This window comes from Gracilinanus agilis, chromosome 1 (assembly GCF_016433145.1).
Source record: "Gracilinanus agilis isolate LMUSP501 chromosome 1, AgileGrace, whole genome shotgun sequence".
Classification (NCBI taxonomy): Eukaryota; Metazoa; Chordata; class Mammalia; order Didelphimorphia; family Didelphidae; genus Gracilinanus; species Gracilinanus agilis.
In genome coordinates, this window is record NC_058130.1 from 445,383,494 (window position 1) to 445,410,125 (window position 26,632).

Consider the following 26,632-nt stretch of genomic DNA (forward strand, 5'->3'; position numbering starts at 1 on the left):
GAAGAAATCAAATTTATCAATAATCATATGAAAAAATGTTCTCAATCAGTCTTGATTCAAGAAATGCAAATTAAAACAACTCTAATATACCACCTCATACCTATCAGATTGGCTAATATGACAGTAAAGGAAAATGATTAATGTTTGAGGGAATATGGCAGAATTGGGACACTAAGCATTGCTGGTGAAGTTGTGAACTTATCTAATCATTCTGAAGGGCAATTTGGAATTATGCCCAAAGGACTATAAGAAAATGTATATACCCCTTGATCCAATCATACCACTACTAAGTCTGTATACCAAAAAGATTTTTTTTTTAAATGGGAAAGGACTGGTTTGCACAAAAAAAAATTTACCTGCTCTTTTTATGGTGACAAAGAATTAGAAACAAAAGGGACATCCTTCAATTGGAGAATGGCTGAACAAATTGTTGTACATATTGGTGATGGAATACTATTGTGCTATAAGGAATGATGAACAGGATGATTTCAGAAAATGTTGGAAAGATCTACATGAACTGATTCCGTGAAATAAATAGAAACAGAAAAACATTGTACACAGTAACAGCAAGATTGTGGAATGATCAAATGTGATAGACTTTGCTACTATCAGCAATAAAATGATCCAGGGATTCTGAGGGACTTATGAAAAAAAAAATACTATCCACTTCCAGAGAAAGAACTGTTGGTGTAGGTATGTAGATGAAAACATATGATTTTTGACTTATTTATTTGGGATTATGTTTGGGGGGTTTGGTTTTATAAGATATATAATCTTATAAAAATGAATAATATGGAAATATGTTTTGCATGATAATACATGTATAATCCAGATTGAATTGCTTGCCAATTTTGGGAGGCTGGAAGGAAAAAGGAAGGGAGACAATTTGGATCATATAAGTTTGGAAAACTTGTGTGGAAATTTGTAATTAAAATTAAAAAGTAATAAAATTAAATTAAAAAAAGAAAAAGAAAATACTGTGCTAGAGTTTTAAAAATGTATGCCAACTTTTGACTTCAAGGAACTACAGACAGATAAAAAATTTTCACCCACTATTGAGAAGAAAGATCAAATTGGTGAGAATATTTCCAAATGGAATCCCATAAGAAAAATACAATATATTAAGTTACATTTTCAGACACCTTTATATACCTTGCTTATTTTCATTCACTTCCTTTAACTCCCCTTTGTCCTCGCTTCATGTTTCTGTGACATTTGTCTTTCATTATGAAACTCACCAGGCCTATATTCCTCCCGGGCTGTGTTAATCTGTATTTCTGTCTCAGCAGAAATCTCAAGCTTCTGTGTCACTTCTTCTGCAGTCTTTTTAGTATTACTCAGCACAATAATGAGACTCTCATCTTCCACCAATGACCCTTTTGTACTTGTCAGACGATAAAGCAAATTGTCCTCCAGCTCTTTCATCTTTCTTTTGTTTGCTGTTACATCTTCCATGAGATTAGTTCTTTCCTTTTCCAGTTCCTGTTAATTTGCATAAATACATTTTTTTCTTTCTCCAAGTTAATATACGCTCAGAAACAGCACACAATTATTGGTTAAAGACCTTTAGGAACTTAATCTGAATGTATTCAAGTGTCAAAAAAGGATAGAATACAGACCTCAAGGCAGGAAAACCTGAGTTCAAATCCAGTCAGAGACACTTATCTTTCCTATGTGACCCCAGGGCAGATCTGTCAACCTCTATTTGCTTCAGTTTCCTTATGTGGAAATTGGGGATAATAATAGCACTTACTTCCCAGGGTTATATAAGGATCAAATGAAATAACAGCAAAATACTTATTGTAGTGCCTGGCATACAGTAAACAATATATAAATGTTATTATTATTATTATTATTATTTGCTAAAGCATATGCTTAAAAGCTAAGGTGTCAAATTCATGTTTTCTGGCCATATAAGGCCTGCAACACTGTACAGTTCTCTGTAACAAGATTAAAATATAATTGAGAAATAGTCCATGAAAAAGTAAAATAGAATAAATATAAATAATGTTAATTTGTTGTTTTATCTCTATTTGTTTTTGTCTGCTCTAAAATACTAACTTCATATAGAGTGTCTACTTACATTTTGTTTAACTCATTCAGTAAAAAATATATTCCTGATACAGAATATATAAATTCATTTCACATCCTAATGAATTTGAGCAAATAACCACCTTCTTGAATTTCAGAAAAACCTTCACATTGTAAGCGCCTAACCCTTAGCCTTGTGGGATTGTAAAATAATTAAATGGCAGAAAGAGTTCTATAGAAATTTTAGGTCAAATAAAAGTGGTAGAAAATAAGCAATATTTAATGCCTCCTATTCTAATTGCTTTGCATCGTCAGTAATGAAGAAATCACTGTTACTATAGCACATTCCTATTTCAATAGGAAATATAAAATGAAAGTGAAAAAACAAACAATATTATTTTCTTTATTCGGCTATTTACTTCATTTACTATCAATTTCAGGCTCTGCAAGATAATAACAAGGTCAATGGATTTATAATAAGAATACCAAGGTTCAAATCCCAACCAAGGGTGCTACTCATTAACTATGTGTATGATCTTGGATGAGTACATTCACTTTAGTTCCTTAAGATTCAAACTCCTCATTTGTAAAACAAGGTGGTTCAACTAGATTACCTCTAAGATCCTTTCCGAACCTAAGTCCTTTGAAAATAAAGATTTTTAAGATCACAAATTTGAAATTGGAAGGAATCATCAAGGGTATCTAGTTATTACCCTTCATTCTAGAGATGTGGAAATTGATGCCTGATAAGGTAAGGATTTTTATTCTTTCAGGTGGTAAATAAAAGGTCTATATCTCTTGATTTGGTTGATGACAAGTCAAGGATACAGCCTTTTATAATTTTGTTAGCCCCCCTCTTAGACCAGATTCTCCACAGATCAAATTTCTGGTTTTGTCTTAATAGATTTAGGATCATTTCCAAAATTGGTTAAGCTTTATAGTCAAGAAAACTGACTACATCTTAGAGTCAAGGGAGCATGAGGATTGATGACCAAGAATATGTTTGCAATATTAATTTTCTTTTTTTTAAATAGTACATGAATGAGTCTTAGCTACTCACCAATTACTAATAATGGTTAAATGATTTTGGAATATTTAAATTGATCTTATTGGATCCTATGTTTGAAGAAAAGATGGTAAGGGGCCTCTATTGAGGGAAATACAAAAGACATGGACTGGAAGTGATGATAAATATGGATTATGATCCACAGAATGATAGGAATCAATAATATATTTAAATTAGCACTTCATTTTAATTCAATCCATTTCAATAAATATAAGCACTTAATGTATCTGAAGCTCTGACCTGAAAACTAAGGATATAAAATAATGCAGAAAAGTCTTAGCCTTAATGGAACTTATATTTCTTCACTTATATTAGGAAGTTACAACAAGTCCACAGATAAGTGAGCTTTGACCTTATTATTTGATAATAAACAAATACAAGATAATTTGAGGAGAGAAAAAAAAAACCATTAACAATTGAAACTTGGGGGAAATCTTAAAGAAAATAAAAGATTCTAAAAGGCAAGAGTGAAAAGCTAGTGAATTCTAGACATGCAGGATAGACTCCGCAAAAGGAAGGACTGGAGATAGAATGTCAAGCCCAAGGAATACAAAGCAGGACTGTTCAACTAAAACGTAAAGGAGAGTAAAATATTTCTGGGAAAGTAGATTGAAGCCAGATTGAAGAAGTCTTTAAATAAAAGGCTAAGACTTTTGTTTTCTCCTAGTGACAGCAGAGAGCCTTTGAGTATTTTTGAGTTGAGGAATAACATGATTAGACTTCTGCATCAGGAAGATTATCTTGACAACTGTGTGGAGGATGAATTGAAGAGATTGGAAGAAGGGACAGTAATTAGAAAACTAATACAATAGTCTTGCCTTCTGGGGACAGAGAGACACCGTTCCATCACATATTAATCTCTGGGGTTGGCCTCTGCCTACAGTCATAAAGTCAAAGTGATGCAATTCCATCACAAGTCTGTCAAGTACTCTGATTTTAGAAATTTCTGACCAGAATATATCAAAGAATTCACCAGTTTGGTGAAGTTTAATAACTTGACATTGAAATTTATGGGAAAAGGAAAACCAATGAGATTCCATTTTGAGAGCCATTCCAGAGTTGGGGTTGGATTGAGGTGGCAGAGGGGTACTCTCTGTCATGGGATACACTTCCGATTACCCTTAGTCCTTTGTGCCTTGGGACTTTTGCAGGCTACTCTTTCAGGATAGTGATCATAATGGTATGGAAAGAAATTATTGAGAGCTGACTGGAAAATTGGTGAGGTCTGAATTGCAGCTGTCTGGGTCCTAGTTTCTTCTTACCAGCTGCTAAGGAAATTATCCCCACTCCCAATTCCCATATGGAATATGGGAAACTCACTATTGTCCCTACTAGCTTTCTTCAGAACAGAGGATGAAGAGAAAAGAGAAACATTAGCTTGACCTTTCTGCCTACAGTCCAAAAGTAATTTGTTTACTTTTATGCTTTGTCATCCTATGTAAGTCCATTTTATTGATAAATACAATGTTTGGTGGCCACCCACAGCCTTGATTCTGTGATTAATGCCAGCTCAGAGAAAAAGAGAGACCTGGTAAGAGATTTTGAATTGTTTTTCATATCAGAAATATTATCCTTCTTTCAGCAGAGAGCTAAGGCAAAGATGAGGGGTAAGTGGCACACAAATCCAGTTTGGATTTTGCATTAGTAAACGTCCCAGAAACTGATTTCCTAGAGCAAGTCAGTGAAGCCCTTGAGGCAAATGAGAAGCTAGAAATGATAAACCACAGGTGGAGTGGCAATGCAGAATCAGTAGCACTTACATTAGAACTAAATATAACTTTCTACTACTTTGACCATTGCTCCTAAGTATACCTCCTTAAAGGTATGAATCTGTCATCCCTCTTCTATGTTAGAGTCCTTTAAAAATTTGAAAGTGACCAATATTTCCTCTCTTAGTTTTCTCTCCTCCAAGTTAAATAAACCCATTTTCTTCAATTGATCCTCATTTGGCATTATCTCAAGAAAAATCAAATAATCTCAGCTGCTCCCTAATTGCAGCAAAGATACTCTTTTATGCCTCTCAAATTGATTCACTATTCCCCTTATCACGGTGGATTTTCTAAACTTTTCATCCCCTCTCAAATCTCCCATAGCACTCCTCCCTCCACTCTCTCAGCTGAAAACCTTGCCTCAAACATCATTAAATAAATGGAGGGCCATTTACCTAGAGCTCCCTCTGTTCCTCTCCTCCTCTCACATGCCTGAGATGTATTCTTCCTCTATCTCCTCTTTCACCCCTGTCTCACATGGAGATTTCTGTTCGTTCTCCTTGCCCTAGATATGCATCCCTCTACATTTACTCATGATCCAATTCAATCCTATTATCTCCAACAGAAAAGTACTATGTTCATCTTTTGTTTTTCAGAGGTAGTAGTATTCCAAATCTTACTTCCTCCAAGCAATACTGATATTGTGCTAGGATGGGTGCACAGTGGAATGATAAAGGGGGCAATCCTCTGGAGAGGATGGGATAGAATAGCAATCACATGGAGGCTTGACAGTCTCTAAACCATGATCACATTAGCATCTTTCATGAAGTTGCTCAGGACAAGGTACTCAGAGTCCATATCTCTCTGCTGATTATCATTGGAAGTTATTCTGCAAGTTTCTATCAATCAGGAAAGCCCTTAACTGAAGATAGACTGCTCAGTTCTAGAGTGCAGGAGCATATGCTAGTGTAAGCCTTGATATAGGAACAGGCTAAATGTTAAAGCCTCCAGGAGGTTTCTTACAGTTTTAGTTAAGGACATTCCTAATTTGTTAACAATGACTTTAAATGGCACTGTGCTTTAATACTGAATTCTTCAGCTCCAGGTTGAGATTGCTCTTCCTTCCCCCAGCATTTAACCAGGTTATTGCCTAATCACTGGTAACTGTGAGTCCTGCCCTGGATCATAAAGGACAAGAGGCAACAGAAGAAATAATTTATAGTGAGGGTGGATGTGGGAGAAAAAGGTAATAAAATTGAATATGGATTGGGCATTTCATCTGTCTCATAATTTTGCCTCAAGTTGATTCTGTAAATAGTATATAAATAAGAATGTGACTCAGACAGTAAACTAACAACAAAAAGCTTTCAGAACATAAGGTAAAACAATTCAGTAGTACACAGTCAATTAAACAAGTGCTAACATAGTGGACGAAGCTATTTTGTGCTCAATTAAAAATTATATTTTTGGTTGGCACAGGAATTTTTGAAATGAATTAAGAAAAATATTGTTATGATCCCTTAAGAAAATAATGCTGTTAAGTAATACAATATATCTCTGCTAAAAACCACTGCATTTTACCAAGGCTGATTTCTGGATGACAGGAACATAATGCATTATCATATCCCCCTTTAAATGTTTCCAATTTGGGAGGACCTATCAGAGCTTGTGTTCCACTGTCACCATCTTGTTATGGATTTTTAAGAATAGTGTCAGGAGCACTAAGGTTTTGGATTAGCTGTGCTAAGGACAACATAAAGATATTTTTAGAAGAATAGTGTCAGGAGTGCTAAATTTCAAACTGTAATGAAGCTGGTGTGGAATGCAAAGAGAAACCAAAAAATGACTACTATATCTGTGCGGGTCTATTTATAGCTATATTGGTAAAGAAGATGAAGGAAGCATAGGACCATTGTGTGAGCTAAATGAAACAATTCAACCCTAATTTTGTTCTAGTTTTATTTTTCTTCTCAAAAAGAATAATTGTTGGACTATAAAGGACATAAAAATGGTTAATAGGAAGTTGATACCCAAGACAAGGAAGGAGATGGTAAATGAGCACCTAAATGTTCTGGAGGAGATCTTGGTACGTGGCCCAGAACTATTTCCTAAAATAATGAGGAAAATGGTAGATTGGATTGCTGAACCACTATCAGTGACCTCTAAAAGCTGCCATAGAGTGGGAAAGATGCCATGGGTCTAGAAATGGGCAAATATATCTTTTGTTTTTTTAATGGAAGAAAATGGAGTCTGCACACTAAAGGACAGTGAACTTGACTGATTCCTAACAGAAATCTAGATCGTAATATTAAAAGAACATTAATGAAAATATAGACAAAGAAATAATGATTTAAAAGTATTAGTATATCTTTAAGGTCAGCTGTTGCCAAAATAATCTCATTTTTAATTAATAAAATCTTTTTTTCATCCCTCTAGGGTAAATACATCCATTGAAAATGTTTTAATGATTATGAATGGCCCAACCTCGGGAAGGTCTCTAGTAGAATCCCTCAAAGTTCTATACTCTTTACTATAAAACAGTTTTATAGGTAACTTAAATATAGGCATACATATTATGTTTCTTAGATTTATCAATGTCGCAAAGCTAAAAGGAGGGATAGGTAACATAAAAGAAAATCTGCAAAGTTCCAGACAGACTAGCAACCTGGGCTTAATCTAATTAGATGAAATTTAATGTCTTAAAGAGGTTGCAAAATCAGCTTCAAAGTTCAAGGTGATGAGCTCTGGCTAGACAACAAGACTGAATTCTGGAAAACATGCTAACTTTTATGTTCAGAGAAACCTTCATTCTCATCCACTCAATTATAGCTATCCAAATATGGAACTGGAAGCCTTAATGGGCTTCCCCTCATTTCAAGTCTTTTTGCTGAAGTTAAATAACTATTTTCTGGATATGGTTTAGATAGAATGTGTTGTGGTTTTTTTTCAGAGATCTGTTACAATACGCAATTCCAATTATAATATACAAAGTTCTGCTATATATTCCACCTCTAACACTTGTGAGATATGTTACTATAGAAAAATCACTAAACCAAGTAACAACCTCTCTGTTTGTAAAAAGAGGATAATAATACCTATTTGACTTTATGATAGGGGTGATTAAATTAAATGATTCTGACAAAACATAAGCACCATAGAAATGGCAATTACATAATTTTAATTGAAAAAGTGTCTATTTTAATGAACTGAAATATCAACATGAGCCAAGAACTCAGGCAAAAAATTTTAAGCAATTGTAAGCTACATAAAGAGATGCTTAATGTTGAGGATTGTGAAGCTGATTGTCTTATTGTTCTCTGCCCTAGTCAGAAGAGATCTAAATTATTATGCTAAATTGTTGACATCACCATATGATGAATCTTGAGATCATACTTTATGAGGATCAAATGAAGAATATGGATATGTTTAACCTGATAGAAGAGATACAACAATCATCTTCAAGATTTTAGAAGGCTAGCACCTAGAAGACAGATTAAACAGGTTCTGCTTGACCTCAAGGGGAACACCAAGAAACAATAGGCTGAAGTTGCAGGAAGGTATATTTCATTCTTAGGTAAGTGAAACTGAAATTCCCCATCACTATGCTAACTGTGGCTTATCCTTTCTAACTCTCATTTAATTCAAGAACTTTCCTGAGTTATTCAAAGGGATATAATTATGAGACACCTTCGTACTTAAGTGAAATCCAAACTGGATTTGATTCTACACCTCCCCTATATTTCATCTCTCTGCTAAAAGAAGGATAAATTTTCCAATGTCCTTGACAGATTAAGAGCTCTTCCTGTTCTCTTTCTCTCTGAGCTAACATTAGTTACAAAAATAAAGGATATGGGTAGCTATCAGATTTTGTGTTTATGAGGTAAGTGAATATGCATAAGAAGGCAAAGTATAGAAGTAAACAATATAAGCACTGGCTACTTTTGCCTAGCAGAAAGGATAGATCTCTGTCTCTCTTTCTCTTCATGGCCTGTGCTAGAAGGAAATAAAGTTGGACCAGTAGCAAATGAGCTATATAGTCCATCTAGTAATTAGGGAGTGTTGGGCTAATTCCAGATGGTAAGAAGAAACATTGCACCTAAGCACCTAAGCACCTCATCAATATGCAAGTCAGCTCTCATTCATCTCTGTCCATCCCCTAAATTCCAATTATCACCATCCTGAACTAGCAGACTGCAAGAGCTCCAGGATACAAAGGAGTTGCCACCATGACAGGGGATGTGCCTGCAAAAACTCCAGGCAAACCCAACTTAGGCATAGCTCTCAAGATGGAATCAATTCTGGATTCTCTTCTCCACAAGTCTCATTACCACATTACATAGCATTGCTAAAACATTGAATTCTTTGTCAGTTTGTCTGGTCATTTCTAAAGTTCAGAAATCTCTATGGCAATACTGGCAAAAAGACCTGGAGCCAAAAGCTGACATAAGAAAAAACTTAACAAATAAAGGTCTATAAAATTGGGATGGGCTTAAGAGGTTGTGTTTCTACCTCACTATGGGTATTTAAGCAAGATTGGGTGACTACTTGATAGCTAATGGAGAAGAGATTCTTACACATATGTGTTGAATTAAATTCTCTCTAAGGTGTCTTCCAACTGAAATTATCTGATCAGTCATATAATACTGTCATAAGAACTCATAGTCACTAGGCAAGAAAGCTAAGCCTGTCATATAATCTGGAGGATCCATGATTGGAAGGAAAGTAAGGCCTGGACATTGATCAGACAAATTTCATCCAGCACGACAAAGTAAGCAAATAGCATCTTGTGAAGTGGTATTGTAGAGTAAAAGATATCATTGTTCTCTGTGGCTACAAAGGTAGTAAGGTCCATAGGTTGAAGAGCTAGATAGAATAATTTAGTTAACTTAAATACAAACCAATTTGGTGCTGCATTTTTATTTTAATAATTGCCTTGCCTTTATGTTATTAAAGAATTTGCATATTTCATTAATTTAAATAGAGATGTCTGAGTATATAGAGCAGTAGACCTGTAAGTAAGTAAGGATGTAAGTAAGGATGATCTGAGTTCAAATCCAGACTTAGTCACTTATTCGCTGTATGACACTGGGCAAATCATTTAACCTCTGTTTTCTTCAGGCTCTTTATCTATAAAATAAGTACAATAATAATGTCTCCCTCCAAGAGTTGTAGCAACAATCAAATTAGATATTAATTATAAAACTCTTTAAACAGAGTCTGGCACATAGTCATCAGAATATAAATGCTTTCTATTATTATTGTTATTACTAAATAACAGCTAGAAAAATATAGTTGTAGTCTGGATCATATGGAAACAAGTTACCCTCTGTCTATCAAAAAGAAATAAGAAACCAATGCCAAATAACCATTCAGTTATAGTGGTCATGGTTGAGGAAAGTGATAAAATAAACAGTTATTAGGTATGGTGTAGCTCTCAACCTTGGAATCCAAGCAAGCTCATAGATTAAAGTTTGGTGACTCTAGTGACCAATTAAGCCTCTACAAAGTATCGCCAAAGGCGATTATCTCCAAAAAAGAAGCTGAAATTGCTAGGTTATGGACCAAGATTTTTAAGCATAAAATCTAAGAATTTATAATGAGTACTATTTTAAAACGACCCTCATGTTCCTCCTTGATGTTAATCACTTAATGATCATCTATCTTGCCAAACCCTAATCCTTATACTACCAGGTAAAATAACTCTTCCTTTTTCAAAATGGCAGGGTCTGAAATAAAGTGATGTTGGTTGTTTTTTTTTAATCCATTATATTTTTAAAATAGCAACAAATAACAAAACTGATAGTGGTAACATTTTTAATATTTCCTTTTCCCTTGTGATTCTAAAAATTTCCCATTAATAAGACTTTATCTATGAGAATAAACCGATTAAGAATTAGAAATTATTTTTAGGCATGCAAGAAATAGATACAAACATAATTTTAATAAGACTAAAGGAAATATAATGTGGAGTGAGGGTTCAGAGAATTTTTAAAAAGTCCTTCTCAATATTCTGTCAACTAGTGGTGACTCTGGTGCACATTAAACCTAGAAGTATCCATAAATGAAAATCAGTCTTATTATCATATAACTATCTTCAATAGGAAAAGGTGCCTTTCTGGATAGAGTCATCCTTTGACAAGCTTTCACTCTCAGGAAAGCATGCACTTGAATATTTAGAATAGTAATGATGTGGATTGCAGTTCAACTTGGGCTATTTTGTAGATTATTAGCATAGCCAACTAGCACTGATGAATGATGACAAAATTTTCTCTCTACAGGCTTTTCTTTATGCATTAATTCTACCTTGCCTGGAAGGCCTGGAAATAAAAGCATTAGAAGGATATAGGAAGACTGGATTATAATGCATTTGTACTCTGTGATAATGAAAATGGATAATGCTCAGAATTTATTATAAAACTTAAGGTGTGGCCCATTTCCAGTATCAAGTACTTATATCCAACCATTCATGATCAGAAACTTCCCACACACAACATCCAACAGCATATGTGCCTTGTTCTATTCAACAAATATTTGTTAATTTCCTGTTTGAGCCCATATTTTCAACAAGGAAGCATACTAGTTATTGAAAAAAATAAAAAATCTCATATTTATTCAAGAAACTTCTTAAAAATCTAATAAGGGGATATCATGTATAAAAGATGGACAAAATATTTTAAGGAATTTTAGAAATTATGAAAGAAGGAAAAGAAGTTCTATTTGGATCACCAAAATATCTTCTGTGTTTGCATTTAGTATTAAGTATAGAAAGTAGACCCGAGATTTCTTTGGTATGGGAAATTGTCTACGAATGTAAGTCAGTGCCTTCTTTGCATGTTTTAGCCTTAAAATGGATTGCTAAGGTCACATAGCATGTGTATATGTGTGAGGCAGGATTTCAACACAAGTCTTCCTGACTACAAGGCCAGATTTCTATCCATTAAACCACACTGACTCTTAGAAAAAACCTTGAGGGCACTGATGACTTCCGGATTGAGATGGCGGCAGAGTAGAAGCAGCTTGCTTAACCTCTCCTAACCCACACATACAGGACTCTTCAAGAAGACATAAAAACAAATCCAGACAAACAAAGGGACCCCACAACAGGGCTCAGCATTGAAGGTACATGGGATCGGGGCATTTCCATGCTATAAAGGAGTGAAACAGCTCTCACTAAAATGTGAGCTGAGCAACCCCCTCCCCCCCACACCACCTACAGTGCCAAAGCCAGCACATAAGAGCTAGAGCAAGCTTGGGACACCCATTAAGTCCTTGGTAGCTACCTGGGGTCAGCAGGTCCTGCTCCTGAGAGCAGCAAGACTTAAAACCCCAAGAGGCTAAAGAACTCTCACACTTGGAACACAGACCCTGAGCGCAGGTGCGGATTCAAGTGCGGACTTAGACCCAAAGAGCAGGCGTGGACACAGAGCTTCAGACAGAGGAACAAGCAAGGGGACGACCAGGACACTTGACCATGAGAATAACTAGACATGTGACCTCAGGAGCCTAAAGAGCTCAGACAGACCCTGGGTGTGAGGATAAACCTGAAAAGGTAAGTGGATCACAATAGCAAGCCATCCACAGGAACCCCAAAATAGAAAGATCAGCAAGAAGAAATCTGTAACACTCGACAACTTTTACACAGAGAAAATCCAGACAACAGAGCAAACAGGAGAGGAGAACAAACAAATAATCACATCCAAACCTTCCCAAAATAATGAAAACTGATCACAAGCTCTTGAAGAGTACAAATCTGAGATGATGAGAAAGATGGAAGAGATTTTGCAAGAGAAGTGGGAAATAGCTCAAAAGGAAATTAACAGGTTAGAAGACAGAAACTCCCAGTTGGAGAAAGATGCCCCAAAATCAAAGGAAATGGTAAGCAAATTGGAAACCAAAATCTGGCAAGAAAATAACAGTTTAAAAGACAGAATTTTGCAACTGGAAAGTGAGGCAAGTAAATTGAAGACCAGAAATGTCCAGATTGAAAAGGGAAACCATCTTTAAAGCCTAGAATTGAGCAATTAGAAGCTAATGATCTCTCAAGACAGCAAGAACAAATAAAGCAAAGTCAAAAGACTGATAAAATAGAAGGAAACATGAAATATCTCAATGAGAAATTGACAGATCAAGAAAACAGGTATAGAAGAGACAATCTTAGAATCATTGGTCTCCCTGAAAAAGCAGAAATTAATAGAAATTTGGACTCTATACTAAAATAAATTATTCAGCAAAATTGCCCTGAAGTTCTACAAAAAGAGGGCAATATAGACATTGAAAGGATCCATAGATCACCCTCTACACTAGACCCTAAAAAGACAACCCCCAGGAATATAATAGCCAAATTCAAGAGTTTCCAAGTCAAAGAAAAAATTTTACAAGAAGCCAGAAAAAGACAATTCAGATATCAAGGAGCACCAATCAGGATCACACAGGATCTGGCAGCCTCCACACTAAAAGACCTCAAGGCTTGGAATATGATATTCAGAAAGGCAAGAGAACTGGGTCTACAACCAAGGATCACCTACCCATCAAAACTGACTATATACTTCCAGGGGAATGTATGGGCATTCAAAAAGATAGAAGATTTCCAAGTATTTGCACAGAAAAGACCAGGACTAAATGGAAAGTTCGATATCCAACCACAAAAACCAAGAGAAACATGAAAAGATAAATAAGAAACAGAGCGGAAAGAAAGAAAACTCGTATTTTTAAATTTTCTCTCTTTAAGGGCTTCACTATGATCTAATTATTGGTATTCCTATGTGGAGAAATGTTATGCATAATTCTCTGTAGTGAACTCTATGCACTATTATAGTATTCGCTATTATAGTAATTAGTAGAATTATTTATAGGGAGTGGTTGGAGTACTAAATGATCTAAGATGATATGGGGAGTGGGAAAGAGGGGGGTGAATAGTAGAGGACACCAAGAGAAATTTGAATGAATAAGAAAAATAGGATGTTCTATTACACACAAAGAGGGCATGGGAAGGGGAGGGGATGAATACTATTATAAGAAGAAGAGGAAGAGAGCATTAAGAGGTAATATTTAAACCTTACTCTCAGTAGAATTAACCCTGACAGGGAAGAGTAGTTTTATCCATTGGGATATAAAGCTCTATCCAACCCTACTGAGAAACTCAGAAGGGATAAACCAACGGGAGAAGAGGATTGGGGAGGTCAAAAAAGAGAGGGAAGAGGAAGGGGGAGGGAATTCATTAGGCCTTAAAAATAAAAAGAGGGGAATAATAAGGGAGGAGGTAGAAGGGGAAGTAAATCAAGGGTGGGGACAAGGGTTACTGGCTTAAAGCAAACCACTGGTTTAAAAGGAAATAGTGCAAGAAGAAGGGGTAGAACTAGGAGAGGATACCAAAATGTTGGCGAATACACAATTGATAATTATAATTCTGAATGTGAATGGGATGAACTCACCCATATAATGGAAGCAAATAGCGGATGGATTAAAAACAAAATCCTACCATATGTTGTCTACAAGAAACACATATGAGGCAGGTGTACATACACAGGTTTAAGGTAAAGGGGCTTGAGCAAAATCTCTTGAGCTTCAAATGAGAAAAAGAAGGTAGGATTGGCGATCATGATTTCTGACAAAGCCAAAGTAAAAATAGATATGATTAAAAAAGACAGGGAAGGTTATTACATCCTGATAAAAGGCAGTATAGACAATGAGGAAATAACACTGCTCCATATGTATGCACCAAATGGCATAGCATCCAAATTAGTAAAGGAGAAACTGGCAGATCTCAAGAAGGAAATAGATAGCAAAACCATACTAGTGGGAGATCTAAATATTCCTCATTCAGATCCAGATAAATCAAACCAAAAAATAAATAAAAAAGAGATAAGAGAGGTGAATGAAGTCCCAGAAAATTAGATTTAATTGATATGTGGAGAAAAATAAATAGGGACAAAAAAGAATACACCTTCTTTTCAGCTGCATAAGGTACATTCACAAACATTGACCATGTAATAGGGCATAGAAACATTGCAAACAAATGCAAAAGAGCAAGAATAATAAATGTAACCTTCTCAGATCATAATGCGATAAAAATAATAATTAGTAAGGGCACCTGGATAGGCAAATCAAAAACTAATTGGAAATTAAGTAATATGATTCTCCAAAACCAGTTAGTCAAAGAAATCATAGAAACAATCAACAATTTCATTGAAGAGAATGACAATTATGAGACATCCTACCAAACTCTGTGGGATTCAGCTAAGGCAGTACTCAGGGGGAAATTTATATTCTTGAGTGCATATATTAACAAATTAGGGAGGGCAGGGATTAATGAACTGGGCATTCAACTTAAAAAACTAGAAAGCGAGAAAATTAAAAATCCCCAGATGAAAACTAAATTAAAAATACTAAAAATCAAGGGAGAAACTAATAAAATCAAAAGTAAAAGAACTATTGAATTAATAAATAAGACAAGAATCTGGTATTTTGAAAAAAACATATGAAATAGACAAAGTACTGGTCAATCTAATTTTTAAAAGGAAAGAAGAAAAGCAAATTGACAGTATCAAAGATGAAAAGGGAGACCTCACCTCTAATGAAGAGGAAATTAAGGCAATCAATAAAAACTATTTTGCCCAATTACATGGCAATAAATATAGCAATCTAGGTGTGTTATGTTGGTAATGACAGATATATCAAGGAAGCAGATAGTTAGGCCAGGGCCAGAAATCTCCAGGACACTCTCCTCCCACACTGACAGGCTTGAGTGAGTAGGGAGGGGGTTAGACATTCCTTGCTCTCAAACCCCTACCCCCAAGCTGTTGGTCTTCAGTTGAAAATGGAGACAGGGCTGTGGTTTTTCAAGCAAGTTTCTGCTGAGGATAATCTTTAATGATGTTCCCCTTTCTTTAACTTATATTCCCCACAGATCTGATAGAGGGCTAAATAGTAACTAGTTATCTTAATGTTGTAAACTGGGATGGATATGATCTTCTTAAGCTGGCAACTGAGAGGATTCAAGCTAGATGGCAAGAATGAGCAGTGAGTATCACCAAATAATTCCCAGGCACAGATATTAAAGGTAGAGTTTATATTAATGAAGAAGGAAAGGGATAGGGAAAGGCAGGAGGGGTAATAAGGATTTGGATAAGTATGAGAAGCCCTGAAATGTCAGGTTTAAGCTGCCCTTTCCCCACCCCCCGGAGGGAGTGACAGGCTCTTGGTCAACTTGTTCACTAGGCTAATATTAACTATTCTATTTCTAATCTCTATATTACTAAATAATTGTTATATTGATGTTGGTAAGGTCTAATCCTACTAGACAGGCTAACTCCTGAGTAGAAACCACCATGGCTTTTGCCACAATAGCCCCTCAGGTGAACCCCCAAGTCAGGAGCAGCAAGCAGCAAGATCTGCTCACCTTAACTCCCAGAAAGCAACTGTTTAACTCCTTCTCAACTTCCCCCTCACCCAAAGTTCTCCAGGGGGTTCCCCTGGAATTCTGGATCAGGTTTGACCCTATATTTTGCAGGAATTCTATGCTGCCATCCTCTACATTACAGGTGATATGGATGAATATTTACAAAAACATAAATTACCTAGATTAACAGCAGAAGAAATAGAATACCTAAATAATCCCATATCAGAAAAAGAAATTGAACAAGCCATCAAAGAACTCCCTAAGAAAAAATCGCCAGGACCTGATGGATTCACAATTGAAGTCTATCAAACATTCAAAGAGCAACTAATCACAATACTATACAAATTACTTGATATAATAAGCAATGAAGGAGTCCTACCAAATTCCTTTTATGACACAAATATGGTACTGACTCCAAAGCCAGGTAGATCCAAAACAGAGAAAGAAAACTACAGACCAATCTCCCTAATGAACATAAATGCAAAAATCTTAAATAGAATACTAGCAAAGAGACTCCAACAAGTGATCAAGAGAATTATCCATCATGATCAGGTGGGATTTATACCAGGAATGCAAGAATGGTTCAACATTAGGAAAACCATCGACATAATTGACCATATCAACAATCTAACAAACAAAAATCACATGATTATCTCAATAGATGCTGAAAAAGTCTTTGACAAAATACAGCACCCATTCTTATTGAAAACACTGGAAAGTAGAGGAATAGAAGGATCTTTCCTAAAAATAATAAACAGTATATACCTAAAACCATCAACAAGCATCATATGCAATGGGGATAAATTAGAAGCCTTCCCAATAAGATCAGGATGCCCATTATCACCTCTATTATTTAACATTGTCCTAGAAACACTAGCAGTAGCAATTAGAGAAGAAAAAGAAGTTGAAAGTATCAAAATAGGCAACGAGGAGACTAAGCTATCACTCTTTGCAGATGATATGATGGTATACTTAAAAAATCCTAGAGAATCAACTAAGAAGCTGGTAGAAATAATCAACAACCTTAGCAAAGTTGCAGGACACAAAATAAATGCACATAAATCATCAGAATTTCTATATATTTCCAACACATCCCAACAGCAAGAGTTAGAAAGGGAAACACCATTTAAAATCTTCCTAGACAATATAAAATACTTAGGAGTCTATCTACCAAAACAAACACTGGAATTATACTAAAACAACTACAAAACATTTTCCAAACAATTAAAACTAGATCTAAATAATTGGAAAAACATTGATTGCTCATGGGTAGGATGAGGTAACATAATAAAAATGACCATTCTACCCAAATTAATTTACCTATTTAGTGCCATACCTATCAAACTACCAAAAAACTTTTTTACTGAATTAGAAAAAAATATAACAAATTTCATTTGGAATAACAAAAGATCAAGAATATCAAGGGAAACAATGAAAAAAATGTAAAGGAAGGGGGCCTAGCAGTACCAGATATTAAACTATACTATAAAGCAGCGGTCATCAAAATGGTATGGTACTGGCTAAGAGACAGAAGTGAGGATCAGTGGAATAGACTTGGGGTAAGTGACATCAGCAAGACAGTGTATGATAAACCCAAAGAGCCCAACTTTGGGGACAAACATCCACTATTTGACAAAAACTGCTGGGAAATTTGGAAAACAATATGGGAGAGATTAGGCTTAGATCAACATCTCACACCCTACACCAAGATAAATTCAGAATGGGTGAATGACTTGAATATAAAGAGGAAAACTATAAATAAGTTGTGAACACAGAATAGTATACTTGTCAGATCTCTGGGAAAGAAAAGATTTTAAAACCAAGCAAGAGTTAGAGAAAATTACAAAATGTAAAATAAATAATTTTGATTATATCAAACTAAAAAGCTTTTGTACAAATAAAAACAATGCAGAAAAAATCAGAAGGGAAACAACAAATTGGGAAAAAATCTTTAAAACAAAAAACTCTGACAGGGGTCTAATTATTCAAATATACAAGGAGTTAAATCAATTGTATAAAAAAATCAAGCCATTCCCCAATTGATACATGGGCAAGGGACATGAATGGGCAATTTTAAGATAAAGAAATCAAAAGTATGAATAAGCACATGAGAAAGTGTTCTAAATCTCTAATAATTAGAGAAATGCAAATCAAAACAACTCTGAGGTATCACCTCACACTTAGAAGATTGGCTAAAATGACAGAAGGGGAGAGTAATGAATGCTGGAGGGGATGTGGCAAAATTGGGACATTAATACATTGCTGGTGGAGTTGTGAACTGATCCAACCATTCTGGATGGCAATTTGNAATGGATATATCATCAACATAGAGAAGTTTGGGTATGAAAGGGGTTTAGGGAGAAGGAAGAAGGTTTGCTATTTACTTGGCATATCAAGCAGGAAGTTTTGTTGAGACACTGATATAGGAATATTTGGCAATTCAGTTGAATATACAGGAACATTTGCCATACTGATGCAAAGAGATATTTGTATAATTCAGGTAACATTTAGCAAAACATTTTCATAAGAAAAAGTATGAGGTAACCTAGTCGCAGATTTTATGACTACAAAAACAAGCTGAAAAAATTCAATTTACAACAGAGAATAATCTTCAGAGAGAAAAAACAAACAAGTAAGGCTATAGTAATAATGATGATAACTGTTTTTTTAAATAATCCTCTTATTTCATTCACATTCATATATATATACATACATATATATACATATATATATATAAAAAGGTAAGGTAAGTAGAAAAATTGAATATTCTTTAGATAAATAAAGGGATTTACCTTAGAAACTACAAAGGAAATGACAAAGAACTGTTTAAATGAGAATTCAAAAAAATTAAGTTTACTGTAAATTATAAATCACTTTTTTTTTCACTACTAGATTTCAGGAGAGGGGTGAGCAGAGGAGACATTTTTTCCACCTACTTGTTTCTCTGTAAGAATGACTCTTCCAAGTAACTGATCTTCCAGGCCTTTCATGGTGACAGTAAAATCAATGATGGAAGTTCGAGCACTGATTTCAGGTGTGTAGGCTGGATTAGGCAGTTTTGTAGTGATATATAGCCTGAAACTGTCCATAACATCCACTTCTTTGTCACCAACTTTTACCTGATGAGATCCAATATGGAAAGGAAAGTAAAACAGAGATCAGCTTAAAATATTATAAATACACACAGTTATTATGTCAAACTATTGACTCTACATACATGTACCATATCTCCAAATTATCCATATGTTTTCAGTTGGAGATCTAATCTTTATCAAGTTATCAAGAAATCTGAGTAAAGACTGTCTGCTAGTTATAATTTTGCTTTCTAATCCAAATAATAGCTCAAAGAGTAAAGTTCCTAGTGGCGAAAACATTAAGTGCAAAAGGCCAATAACTGCTTCAGTCTGAAGAAGACATCAATTCAGACAAACTAGGAGCACTGAATCCATAGGCAATAACTTTCTGGCCCACTATTTCATATGTAGCAATCCACAGGGAAAAGATACAATTTATAAAACTCAGATCTGATAATAGCCTATATCACCAACAGCTTCATGGATATACAAATAAATGACATAGATACAAAAAAGCATTAATAGGACTGTTTAACTTCTGAGTAGAACAACTTAGAAGGATACAGGAGGAAAAGAAAAAGTAGTTTTTTGTGGATTTAAAATATATCCCAATGAATTATTTTGCTTTTTAGAAATGTTACATATAGGTTTATGCATATATTATTATTTCATTAAACTATCATTATGGTTATTATTTTATTGCCTTTTCTTTTCAAGTGCTATTGTCAATATTTACATATATATATATATATATACACACACACAAACACACTGAGCAAACTGTGAAGTGATGTTTTTTATTTTGATATAGAAATATTGTATATTTGATATATCATAAATTGTTTTTGGAGTGACTAAAAACTGGACATAGAATCGAATATAACACCAGTTCCAAAAACCTCTGTCAAAGGAAACATGAATACTATAAATGTATCTTTAAGAGTAGATTTAATTTAGAGAGATCAGCTGTTCAATTCTAGTTCCAGAATTAACTCTGTTAACTAAAGAGAAAATGAGACGAGAGAGAGAAATAAAAGAACTTCTTTCCTGAAAGAACTGATTAAACTCTTATCTTGCCAAGTAATGTCATGATAAAGAATTCTTGAGAATAAATTTTAATTAGCATTCTGAGAGATCTTAATAGTTGGTCTTTATTTTCAGAAATAAGGAGAAATCATCTAAGGCAATGATGGTTAGAGGTGGACCTGATTGACTGCATTCTCTAAGCTAACATGTTGTTTGTAACAATCTTAATAAATTGTATAGCCAATAATCTTTATATTTATTTCTGCTTAAGAGATTAGGGAGTTTGACAGGGAAACAGAGGAGAAAAACTTATGGGAAAAGAGGTTTCACTGATTTACTAAATATAGATGCATGCATATTTCATAACTGCAGCAAATGGTATTTTTTTCAACAAAAAGTTCTAGTCAACAAAATTTCAAGCCACAGAATCACAGAAGATGAGTTTAAGATCATAGTCCAAACCATGGCTCTACAGAGGAGCAAACAAGCCAGGAAAGGTAAAATGGATTGCTCCATACCTCTTCAAGGTTTCTTGTTTATGACAGAAATATTTTAACTTTATCAAGTAACACAATCAGGAACAAGTACATAGGAAAATGAATAAAACAAACATGTTGAGAGGTTAAGGCTATGCTTTTAAAATTAATTTATTTTAAATTTTAAAATTTATTATATATGTATATGTACCTACACACATATCAATATATTATAACATATATGCCAGATACATTATGTATATAGTAGGTGTATGTGTGTATCTTTTTATACACAAATATTTATATGTATGTGGCTGTGTGTATATAAATCTCATCGACTTTTACTTATTTTCATTTATATTGTTATCAGTTGGTATAGCCCACCTTAAATGTTGAGCCAGTTTTAATAAAATTTCTTTCTAAAACATTATCGAGTGCTGGGTCTAGCTCCTCCCCAATATCTTCAATCAACAGTGGCCTCCCAAGAGAAAGGCTATCTTCCAGATGATTTCGGAAGTACTTGTGATTCAGAGATGTAATCTGGAAATGCGAAAAAAAATATGTTCTTTATAATTTTTGGAACAGTGTAACTAAATAAACCATGAACATATCTGTTTCTGAAATCACATGAAGAAACTATTATATACTTCTTACAGATGATTCTTTACTAAACCGATCCATATATACCCCAAATATTTTTCCAAAAATCTCCTTTGTTAAAACCTGAATATCATTTATTATTACCATTACTTTTCAGTATGCCTCTATTTTTTCCCTTCACAATCTCATTTTAGAATTATAGTCTGTATAAAGATTGCTATATTTTTGGACCAATAAGAGAATTATTGCCAACTACTAAAGAAGGCTTTCATTTCAAAATATTCTGTACAATATTGACTTGGTAAGGCAAAACTGTCAGACTTCAGAAATTCTTTCTAAGATCATTATCCCATTTCCACTTAGCAGGGAGCTCTTCATTGCCTTTCCCTCTCCTATGGCACCATTTTTTCCATTGCAATCACTTTTTAAAAATTAGAAATGATTTTAAAAATTAGAAACTTTCATTTCTTTCTTGGTATGTCTGATTCTAAATGCTAGGCAGCTGCTATAATGAGATGTGCTATGCTCTAATCATCAAAAATCATAGTTTCCAATTCACATTGCTTGTTATTTATTTAAAACAGTACAAATAAAGACCAACCAGAAGAATACAAAAATAAATAAATGATTTCCAGGTTTTATACCCTAATCCTCAAGATATCTATCTGCTACATTTTTTCTAAGGAGATAGAACCAACATCTCTAAAAGTTTTAAATCATTCTGTCCTATGGTTCAGGAAAAAAATTGGCATCAAAATCACATCTGTCTGGTAGAATAAATATATGAATGCACAAATTACCTGGAGTTCATTTTTGCTTTCTTTGTTTTTAATCCAAATCTTGCCTTGAGTCTGTGGATCAATTAACAAAGGATAACGAGATGCTTTTGTGACAATAATTCCATTCTGTATGGATAGGTCATCATTTGGCAGTCCTTGGAGATTCCACTCACTAATGGTTGGAGCATCAATCAACATCTCATTGAGGTTTAGATTGTTGCCAAATGGAATTTTCCGGTTTTTCATTTCCCTTTGCCAATCATTTAACAACAGATTGCGGAATTCTTGGTTAAATGGACCAGAATAAGACAGAAAAGCTGTAGCTAGTAATACATCCCCTAAAACAGACCACAGAGCAAAACAAAAACATTTTGTCACCTTATCACTATGCACAAAATCCTAAGCAAAAGAAAGACCAGAATTATCCAGTCTTCTTATGTAAATTCTTCGAATCAAAGGATTAAGGATAAAACAATATATGATGTGTAAAAAAGACCAATTATTGGGCTCAATATTAAATCAGGACTGAGTAGCATATCAAGTGGCATCCCAAATCCATAGTGCTATGCCTAGCTTATGTAGTAATTTACTTAAATTGCATAATTATTTTAGAGTTGAATGGCTTATTTCAGATGACAAGAATAGAATTCAAAATGGCTTTAATTAATATGTCTAAATGTGCCTTAAATAACTTAATAACAAATGGTGGCAAAGTTTGTTCCAGTATGCAAGAGGAAATGTCAAATTAGCAAGCATCACACTAAAATGGTGAGATTACAGGGGGGAAAATGGAATGGTCAACTTTGATTCTTTGTTAAAGTTAAATGCCACTTTACCCACCACAGTTATGTTTCATGTCTTTAAGATCACATAATTTTGGAGTTTTAAGGAACTTTAGATATGTCCTAGTCTGGTCTCCAAATTTTTTGGGAAAGGAAACTGAGTCTAAGAAAGGGAAATTAATTTTTCCAAGGTCACATAGGTATTATACAACATCTACTAGTAATTTAGACTTTAAAAGATTTTAACCCATATTTTCCACTTTAATATCAGTATTCTTTCAACCACTATCATATGATATCAAGAAGGAAACGTTGTGGACAGCTAGGGGGCTCAGGGGATTGAGGGCCAGGCCTAGAGATGGGAGATCCTGGATTTGAATTTGACCTTAGACATTTCCTAACTCTGTTCCTGGGCAAGTCATTTAACTTCTATTTTCTGGTCTTTACCACTATTTTGTCATGAAATTAATACACAATATTGATGCTAAGGCGCAAGGTAAGGTTTTTGTTTGTTTGTTTTGTTTTGTTTTTTAAGGAAGGAATCATAGAATTAACCATTAATAAATGGCCTCAAAGGTCATCTAGTCCAAGTCCTACTTAAAATATTTCTGTCTACAAGATGATGTACAAGTGGTCATCCAATTCTTTCTTAAAGACATCCAGTCTTGGGGAAAAAGTATTATTGACATTAGTTTATAAAACTAGTTTATGAAGTTATAATTTGTAAAAATATTAATTTACAAGTGACTATGAAAATTCATTTGTGAAATTATACAGACCCACAAGCCTTTTGGTTTGTGCAGCAAATTCTTTACTCTGCTGTGTCCATCTTTCTTTTTCACCTGCCAATCCACTTATCAATGTGGAAGCTGTCTGCATTTTATGTCTGCAGCGTTCTGCATCTTCAAGCAGTGTCTACAAAAGACCAAAATCAAGAGGAAAGAATCATTTTCAAAACATATCACTGAGGCTTTTAACTAGATTATTATATCAGAAAAATAAAATTGAATGACTCAGGTATTTGCTTTCACTTTAAAAGCTTGAAGTCAGGAAGTCTGGACTCTAGTGTCACATTCATTCTTCCTAAGCCCTACACCTATAATATTTTTTGCTAGTGCTGGATGGATGATGGTGCCTTAGGATATGACTTCATAGGCCACCGGTTTGAATAATAAATATAGCAGAAATATAATTCATAATCTAATCACATGATTTCCATGGCAAAAATATAACCTTCATTAAAACAGTCACATAAGTGCTCAAAAACCCCACAGTTTAAAAACATTGCAAACATATGTTAGAAATCATACTGTACTCCCTGTGAGTGTATAGTGTATTGTGTGTGTGCATCATATCTTAAGGGTGTTAACACATTTAAAGAAATAGGTCATTAATAAAGTGACAAATGTAAATAAATGTAAAATATTTATGCAAAACAATGGAAAAGAAAACAAACCTGAATAAGTAGAGCTATCACATTAACTAAGACTATGTATTTTAAAATATAGACCCATGTAAATATCCCATCAAAAGGACTGGCAATTTTTTCAAAGAGAATTACAGAAAAATAATCATTGTTATTTGTACATTTATTGATTTTTCCATTGTAATTATTTTTCAGAATTCTATAAAAGGCTTTAAAAACTCCCAGCAATTCCTATGTTACCCTATGGTAACGGAACTGGAAATATAAAGTAAAACAAAACAAACAATTCCTCCTCTGAGAGAACTTATAGTCTAAAGGGAGAGACAAACATGTAAACATTCTTGTGCAACTACATATAAAAATGATAGATACATAGATAGGTAGATAGACAGGCAGGCAGGCAGACAAATCGATAGGATGACAAAATATGATCGATAAAGGGTAAACTGGAGATAATCAATACATAGAAGGCATTAGTATTAAGAGAGATTAGAGATAAGTTTCATAAATTCCTGGATTTTAACTGGGATTTGAAGGAAGCCAGGGTAAGTGGGAGAGATGAGTAGGAAGAGAATTCTAGGAATGGAAGTCAGTACATGAAAATACCAGGAATTGAGAGATGATGTCTCTCATATGAAGGACAATACAGTCAATGTCACTGGATCAGAGTGTACATGGTGAGAATAAAGTTTTAGAAAACTGGAAAAGTAGGAAGGGACAAATTTTAAAGGACTTTAAAAACATAATGAGATTTTATATTTGATCCCAGAGATGGTAGAGCATCGTTAGATTTTATTAAGTAGAACACAATGGCTCATATGCTCAGATCTGCATTTTAGGAAGTTCACTTTGGCACCTGAGTGAGGAAAGGATCTACATGAATGGAGAGAGGCATGGCAAGGAGACAAACCAGCAGGCTACTAAAATAGTTCATCTGTGAAGTGATCAAAGCCTGTGGCAGAGGAATGGCCATGTCAGAGGAGAGAAGACAAATATGAGGCATGAGGAAAAAATTATATGAAGAAGGATATAAGGGATTATGTAACCTGTTGGTAAATTAGGGATAAGTCTGTAACTATTCAGAGGAATGACAAAATGGTGAAAATGTAGAATCCTATCAGGAGAAGTGAAGCTAATGCTGGTGGGATCCAAGCTCTGGCTTAACCATGAGAACTAAGTCCTCTTCCCTCTTCCCATTCCCAAAATATAAAGAGTTGGGAGGTCAAGATAGAGAAGTAGGACAGTCACAAGGGTTGTTTTGTTTTGTTTCAGCAATAATGCCAGAGCCTGAAAATTATGATAGGGAAAATTAAATGATCTCACTGAGGGCTATCAAGTCCTATTTTGGTTTTATGAATGACCCAGAAGTCAAAGAAGGAGGTGGTCAGCACTCAAAATCTGCAATGATGACTAGGATCACAGATTTAGAGTCAGAAAGAGCTTTAGAGGTCAATTAGTCTCTCAGATAATATAGTAAAGATTAAATGACTTGCTCAAGATTTAGAAGGCATAGTAAGTAATCTTAGGTGGAAGCTCTATTACAAGACACTGAGAGGAGAGTGATAAAAGTGGGATTTAATAAGTAGCAGCAAGGAGGGTTGATGGTTTGTTGTTTTTGTTTTTGTTTTAGTTTTTTTCAGAAATTTGGCATTGAAATAACTACCAGATGATACCTTGAAGAGATGGTAGTGTTATGTGAAGATTTCTCAGTTTAAGGAAGACTATTAAGAAGCCCATAGATAAAATCCTTTTCAATTAAGAAAAAAGATGTTCTGGTAAGAATATGTCAATATTAGTTCCTTGATTTTCTTTGAAACTAAATTTTGGTGTAAAATCCACTTTTCAAGAACTTTATGGAAACATTAAACATTTGAATTGTTACTTGTTCATTGAAATTTTTTTTATAAATCACAAATGCATAAACAGCAGAGAGCAGAAGGAAGTTCAGAAGGAGATTAAGTTTAGCAGGGCAATTTCAATGCTACCGTTTTAAGTGTATTATATATACATATGTATATTTTAAAAATAAGCTATGTACAATGAATTCAAAATTTCATATACAATTTACCTATCATTTGTACACAGAAATATTGATGTTTGTGAATTGTTTTTGATAATTGAAGAAAATAGAAGTTTACAATAGAAGAAAAAAGCTGCTTTTTTTGATAAAAAAAAATAATAAAGTTAGGCTCCATTATACATTACCTACTTTCAACATTCTAACCAAGCTGTCCTACTTGCTATTCCTTTTATATAATTATCTCC

At 34.3% G+C, this 26,632-nt stretch overlaps 1 protein-coding gene across 1 annotated transcript in view; it reads right to left on the reverse strand.

Moving 5' to 3' along the window:
* Positions 1-26,632, reverse strand: part of DNAH5 (dynein axonemal heavy chain 5) — a 293,673-nt gene that overhangs the window by 57,986 nt on the left and 209,055 nt on the right. Inside the window, exons 62-66 of the mRNA XM_044681991.1 lie at positions 23,721-23,856; positions 22,181-22,497; positions 21,165-21,320; positions 19,141-19,323; positions 1,239-1,482 (exon numbers count right to left, since the gene is read on the reverse strand). Of these exons, the coding sequence (XP_044537926.1) occupies positions 1,239-1,482; positions 19,141-19,323; positions 21,165-21,320; positions 22,181-22,497; positions 23,721-23,856 (1,036 nt within the window). The remainder of the gene's footprint in view (positions 1-1,238; positions 1,483-19,140; positions 19,324-21,164; positions 21,321-22,180; positions 22,498-23,720; positions 23,857-26,632) is intronic.